The 7,554-nt window shown below is 35.9% G+C and overlaps 1 protein-coding gene across 2 annotated transcripts in view; it reads left to right on the plus strand.

The window, feature by feature from the left end:
* The window catches only part of Map3k7 (mitogen-activated protein kinase kinase kinase 7), a 62,154-nt gene that overhangs the window by 9,195 nt on the left and 45,405 nt on the right, over window positions 1-7,554 (plus strand). For both annotated transcript variants that reach the window (XM_013016602.1, XM_013016603.1), the window contains exon 2: window positions 6,678-6,792. In XM_013016602.1, coding sequence (XP_012872056.1) covers window positions 6,678-6,792 — 115 coding nt within the window. The remainder of the gene's footprint in view (window positions 1-6,677; window positions 6,793-7,554) is intronic.

Genomic DNA, 7,554 nt, shown 5'->3' on the forward strand with positions numbered 1-7,554 from the left:
GCTTTTTTCTTTTTGCTTATGTGGTGCTGAGGAATTGAACCCAGGGCCTCATGCATGCAAGGCAAGCGCTCTACCACTGAGCCACCTTCCCAGCCCCCCACTGAAGTTTCTTGTCTTTATTATTTTAGTATTATGGCCTAACACAGTGACCCTCAAACATCACAATCACCTAGAGGACTTGATAAAATACAGATTATTGGACACTCTTCTGGCTTAGGAATTCTGGGTGGGTTGGAGCCTGAGAATTTACACTTCTGTAAATTTCTAGGTGATGCTGATGCTTCCAGATCAGAGACTGTCCTTTCAGAGCCAATGCTTTTATTGTTCTATATCTGCTTTCTTGAAATATTTTTTTTTCTCGTGGTTTCTTCAGGTTTTCCTGCTGCCTTTTAATGGTTCCTTCTTAATCTTCGCTGTTTATTTCTTCCCTATTGTATTCTAAAGGTTAGAATTTTCCAAAGCTTAGTTCACAGACTCTAATATCTAGGTATTATTTGGGGGGGGGGATTTTATTCAATTGATTGATTAGAAGTATCAACAACATGGCAAATACTCTGACATTTCTATCTTTTCACATGGCTTCTCCATGGATCTCCTGACTTGCCTTTCTACCTTCTTACTTGCTAGCTACATTTAGATATCAAATAGGCAGCTTAAGCTCTGTTACTGACATTCAACCAAATTGTTTAGAAAAGAAAAATCTGCTTGCTTCAGTCTCAACCTCAGATAAATCTGTACATCATTCATGACTCATCTCTTCTCCACATGATCTGCTGCCTTGCAGATCCTCAGGAAATCTTATTGACTCTACCTCTAAAACACACTCCAGGAATGTCCAGTTTATATATTGCCCCCAACCTTGTCCTCATAGCTGTTATCTCTTTTGGGGGGCTACTATAATACAGAGTCCCTTTATTTATGTCTTCTAGCTTCCCTGCAATTCTCCATTTGCTTAACATTGCACTGCACTTAGACTGAAGTCCAAATTCCTTTTTCTGGTGTGTAGAGCCCCATGGTCCAGGTCCTGCCTATCCCTCCACCCTTACCTGCCATTACTTTTTATTATGCACTCCCACTCTGCGGCACTCCACTCACTCTGGAGTATTTCTCTAGGTCATTACTAAAATACCATCTGTCTCAGTGAGGCTTTTGCCTGATTACTCTATCTAAAATGAATGTGAGAGAAAACAAATACACATGTATGTGTGCATACTATTATGTTCCTTCTCGGAACACTTATTTTTTAAAAGGAATATGCTTTTCTTGACTGGGTGTGTGACTTAAGTGATAAAGCATCTGACCAGATAGTAGAAGGCCCTGAGTTCTCTACCCCAAGAACCAATCAAAAAATATATATATATACATACATACATACTTTTATAACATCTTTAGCTTTGTATTTATTATTTGTCCATGAGAAGGTGAAAAACAGCAAGGGCAAAGATTTGGGTCTGGTTTATTCACTGCCATGTCCTCAGTAGTGCTTAGAATAGTGCTTAGCTCAAGATATGATCCAGATCTCATTGAATAAGGGATGGTTTCATTTCTCCTTAGGGTTTTACATTATGGTTGTTTGTTCTCATCTTGGTTGATTTCCCAGTCATCCAAGAATCAGGTCTTCCCATATTACCTTTGATAGTCTTGACTGTCAGCTTAATGGGATTGAGAAGCACCTAGAGATTATTAAGACACACCTGGGCGTGTCTATAAGGGCATTTCCAGAGAGGACTGAGGGAGGTTGGGGAGGAGACCTGCCCTGGATGCGTGCAGCACTGTCAGATGGACTGGGATTATGGGCTGCCCATGTTAGTCTTAAACTTCTTAACCTTACTTCTTACAACATACAGGTAAGGGACAGTTCTTTGATTCTTTATTAAATTTTTTTATTATTATAAAGATGATAAAGGTAAAGAGGTAAAAAGTTTTTTTTTTTGTATTTTACCCTTGATCTCTCTGTATTTATGCCATTTGAAAAAGTGAGCAGTCTTTTTTTTTTTTTTGTCAGTCTTGAACTGAGGGTCTGGGTGCTGTCCCTGAGTTCTTTTGCTCAAGGCTAGCTTTCTACCACTTTGAACCACAATGCCACTTCCAGTTTTCTGGTGGTTAATTGGAGATTGGGGTCTCATGGACTTTGTTGTCTGGACTGGCTTTGAATCCTCAGATCTCAGGCTCTTGTGGCTAGTATTATAGACGTAAGCCACTGATACCCACTGAGAAGTCATTTTTGTTATACTGAAATTTAATTCCTAAGCATTGGGGCCTGTGCTCATAAACTTATTTCATTTATAGTTGTTATTTCTATCATATATTTTAGTGAATGTGTACTATCTAGGACATTTTGCCTTATTGTCATTTTAGATCCTGTTATTATACTGTGTGTAAAGTGCTATCACTAATGACAATAGAGGTATCTAGAGGTGTCTTGATGTACCAGTTTTTTATTTCAGAGCATTCTGGACAGTTACATGTTTTATTCTCATGGTTTTAAGTTGAAAGCTTAGAGTAAGTCATCATCTCATCACTAGGTGGCACTTGTGGATCACAAGTAGTCATATGTACCAAATGTGACTCATACACAGACCACAGGTAGACAATATCTGAAATGCCTGTGTAGACATTTTTCATAATAAAAATGCAGCAAAAGGAGGCTTACTAAGTACCAGTTGCTTTAATAAAGTTCCACATAGCTGAAGAATATATTAAATTCTTTGTAATCATTGGCTTGTAGTTAGTGATGATAACAATAGGTAGGCTAGTCTCAGCCAAATGTGAGCATAAAGTTAAGTTTTAGAATCTATTATTAATTTCTTACAAGAGAAATCAGTACTACAGCTCCTTATTCTGAGTCATACCCAACTCTGAGCACTTTTATAGTATTTACAGAAATTCCTGTTTATAACTTATGAACCCTGTAGATAATAACTAAGGAGAACATAGGCATCTCTGTTTTACTTTGAAAAAAAAAATCTCAAAGACATTAACTACTCAGTATTAAGAGCTAATAAGTAGATAAGCTATATCCAAAGTCATGTCGAAGCAGGGAATGTTCCATATGTTATTCTCATGGTAACTGGTGACTTCATACCAAAGTGACTGTTAATGCAATGACAGAAGTTGAATTTAGAGTTCATTGGTAATTCCATGCTCTAAGTTTCAGATTTTGGATTTTGTATTCTCTGAATACTTTCTGACCAAGTGATCTTGGGTAAGTTGCTTATCTTTATTTTGTTGCATTGCCAATACTTTTGACAGTAGTGGGATTTGAACTTAGAGCCTTACATGCTTTTTACTGACCTTTAAAATGGAAGAGGGGGAAATATAGTAATTTACAAAAAGCCCGTAAAATACTACATGGCACATAACATTCAATAAATTGTAATAATTTGGTAGCTTTACACATTGAACAATATGAGAAATGTTCATACTACTTTTTATGATTTATGAAGTAGTTTTTGAGTCATGACTAGAGTGTTCATGTATCCCAGATTATAATTACTTGTACTGGTGTGTTCCTTTGTGCTCCCTTTTTATTCTATGAAGTAACTCAATATAGATAATAAGTCATTCAGTCTAGCTGTATTTATTGATGAGTTTTATTATTGATGAGTTTTGTGTGGGTTTGTCTAAAGTGAAAGCTTCTCAAGGGAAGACATAACTGTTTCCTGATGTAAAAAGCACATTTATGATATGTATTATAAATTAGAATTACTAACATTCTGTTTTAAATTGCCTAACATTAAACTATACTCTATCATTTGCTAGCTCTGTACTCATGAAAGTTAGTTTACTTCTTTAAAGGTAGTTGGTTCAGCTGTAAAATGATTATAGCATTAACACCTGCCTTCTAACGCTGTAAATGTAAAGCACTTAGCCCAGTGCCTACTACATAGAAGATACATATAAAAGTATAATATAGGGAGATAAAGGCCTTGATACAGGGCTTATATAAATTGAAAGGTGAGAGATGGAAAAAGATGGTACTTTATTCTATACAGTGATAAAAATCTAATGAATTTGTTCTAACAGGTATCAAGCTAATTTTTTGTTTGGCTCTATTGTTTTAAGCATTTCTAGAAATAAAACAGTTTGACAGAACAGCGAACCTAGGTGATACACATAGGCTTCAACAATAGTATAAGACTGATATCTATTTATTTATATTTATTTCATGCTGGTCCTAGGGCTTGAATTCAAGGGTCTGGGTACTGTTCCACAACTCTGCTTCCAGCTTTTTGGTGGTTAATTAGAGATGAGTTTACTGAACTCAGAGCCTTACTTGCTTTTTACTGACCTTTAAAATGGAAGAGGGGTAAATATAGTAATTTACAAAAAGCCCATGAAATACTACATGGCACATAACATTCAATAAATTTTAATAATTTGGGTAACTTTACACATTGAACAATATGAGAAATGTTCATATTACTTTGTATGATTTATGAAGTAGTTTTTTGAGTCATAACTAGAGTGTTCATGTATCCCAGATTATAATTACTGTCCTGGTGTGTTCCTTCATGCCCCATTTTTACTCTATGAAGTAACTCAATATAGATAATAAGCCATTCACTCTAGCAATAGCCAGCTTTATTATTGATGAGTTTTGTGTGGGTTTGTCTAAAGTGAAAGCTTCTCAAGGGAAGCTTTTTACTACTACTACTGCTACTACTACTACTATGACTCTACTACACTAGAGTCAAAACTCAGTGGTATAGCACTTGCCTTGCATGCACTAAGTCCTGGGTTCAATTCCTAGCATCAACATAAGAAAGTAACAGCAACAAATAAAAAAAAAAACCTACTAATACATACAAAAACATGATGAACTTAAAAAATAGAGTAAATGAAAGCAACGAGACACTAGAGATTCATTGATACAAAATGTCTAGGGAAAAAAAATATCTATAGAAAAACAGAGTAGACTGGTGGTAGGCAAGTGCCGATGGTGAAAATTGATATTAGTGTAAATGTGTAGTAGGCATCCTGTCAAGGCAAGAAGATATGAAAACTAAAGGGTTTTTGTTGTTGTTGTTTTTAATGTACTATATGGAATTATTTCTTCTTTCTCTCATTTTTCCTTTGGTTTATCCCCTGTTGTCACTGTTTTTTTATTTTGGTATCCTGTATCTTGTATATACATTTATCTGATTTGGGGAAGAAAAGACGAATAACAAAATAGTAAGACAAAGAACAAAGGGTGAACCAATGCAACAGCAATACTCACAAGACACTATGTTGAAAATGAACTTTACAATTTGGGGAGGAGGAAGTGGGAGAAAATGAGGAGGCAGAACACTGTCAAGAAATGTACTCACTACCTTACCTATATAACTGTAACCCCTCTGTACATCACTTTTACAATCAAATTAAAATTTTAAAAACCTATCACTTTGATAACTGGCTGCTGTGTATGTTTGCAAGTTACTAAACTATGTACATCAGATGGATTAATTTCATGATCTCCCAAAACTTAAGTTCTCAATAAGTTATAAAAATAAAACCAAGAATTAGTGACTCACTCCTAGAATCCTAGCTCCTCAGGAGTCTCAGATATAAGGATTATGGTTTGAAGCCAGCCTGGACAGGAATGTCTGTAAAACTCTAATATAAAAGTAACTACCAAGCTGGGCACTGGTAGCTCATGCCTGTAATCCTAGCTACTCAGGATCTGAGGATCACGGTTCAAAGCCAGCCTAGGCAGGAAAGTCCGTGAGACTCTTATCTCTAATAAAATTACCAGAAAACCAGAATTGGCACTGTGGCTCAAGTGGTAGAGCACTCGACTTGAGCCAAAGAGTGCAGATACAGCACCCAAGCCCAGAGTTCAAGCCCCACCACCAACAAAAAAGTAACTACCAAAAAAGCTGGAAGTGGTACTGTGGCTCAAGTGGTACAATGCCAGTCTTGAGCACAAAAGCTCAGGGACAGAACCCAGGTCCTGAGTTTAAGCCTCCATTACCTGAAAGAAAAAAAAAAAGATGCCATTGGCTTATGCCAGTCTGTAACCCTAGCTACTCAGGAGGCTGAGATCTGAGGATCACAGTTTAAAGCCAGGCAGGAAAGTCTCCACTTAATGTCCAAAAACCAGAAATGGCACTATGGCTTAAGTGGTAGAACATCAGCCTTAAGTGCACATGTTATGGTGTAGTGTTCAGGCCCTGAGTTCAAGCCCCAGTACCAGCATACACACACACACACACACACACACACCAATAATAACAATATTCCATTGTATAGATAAGAGATAGTATATTTTGTCTTTCATTCATCATGCTCTCTTTTATTAGCTATTGTTTTATTCCCTCCACTCAGTTCTCTAACACTATCGTTACTGAAAGCTGTTTTTAATTTAACTTTACCTATAATAGCTTAGAATTTTTATATTTATCATTTATTCTTGCTTTATATTTTTCTGAATTAGCTTCTGACCCAATTATCGTTTCTTTTTAAATATTTTTCTGCAATTGATGAATTGCTTTGCTTATGCCTTGATTTGTCTTTTTTGTTTTTAGTTGTACTTGTGAAGAAAAAGGTATCTATGCCATAAACTTTTTTTTAAAAAAGTATGTTTGTCTCCTCAGTTTAGTGTATTTAATAATAAGACTTTTAGCTTTAGTTTTGTACACTGGACTGAATCTATTTGCTTCTGATAATTCTTGTGGGTTTTTCTTTTAATGCAGGTTGTTGGAAGAGGAGCCTTTGGGGTAGTTTGCAAAGCTAAGTGGAGAGCAAAAGATGTTGCTATTAAACAAATAGAAAGTGAATCCGAGCGGAAAGCTTTTATTGTAGAGGTAAGTTGAGAGGCCATTTCTGCTGGATTTCTTTACATGAGATACTCTGAATTTAAAATTGAGAAAGAGTTATTTCTCGGTGCCATTTTTCTATATACTTGAACATCAACAATTTGATTGAATCAGAGTAATAGCATAGGAACATATTTTTCCCATTAAGTTTGTAGAGAATACATGTTTATTTTTATTTTTCAAGTAACAATAAGGGGGTTGCACCTTAACATGTCCATTTATATGTATAAATGCATTTTGATTAGAATGATCCCTTCCATCATTTTTCCTTCCCTCCTACATTGCCCCAACCAATTTCACCAGATTTCCTTGTTCCACCTTCACAAATATACATTAAGTCTTACTACTTTGCCCACCATTCTTCTCTTTATTTATCCTCTGCCCCTCCCTTGCTCCAAGTCAATACATATTTCAGTTTTCTAATACTCACTTTATTAAACTGTCTTTCAGTTTTTCAATGGGATTATAGCATAGAATCTCACTCAGTTATTTATTTGAATCATTTATATATGCATATGATCTTACATATGTTTCCACATGTTTATGTTTTCAGGTCTAAGATCCCCATAAGAGAAAGCATATGTCCTTTCTTTTTCTTTTTCCTTTTCTTTTTTCTTTCTTTTTTTTTTATTTTTTTTGGTCAGTCATGGAGCTTGAATTCTGGGCCTGGGCGCTGTCCCTCAGCTCTTCAGCTCAAGGTGAGCACTCTATCACTTGAGCTACAGCCCCACTTCTGGTTTTCTGAGTGGTTTAT

This window comes from Dipodomys ordii, unplaced genomic scaffold (genome assembly GCF_000151885.1).
Source record: "Dipodomys ordii isolate 6190 unplaced genomic scaffold, Dord_2.0 Scaffold32, whole genome shotgun sequence".
Taxonomy (NCBI): domain Eukaryota; kingdom Metazoa; phylum Chordata; class Mammalia; order Rodentia; family Heteromyidae; genus Dipodomys; species Dipodomys ordii.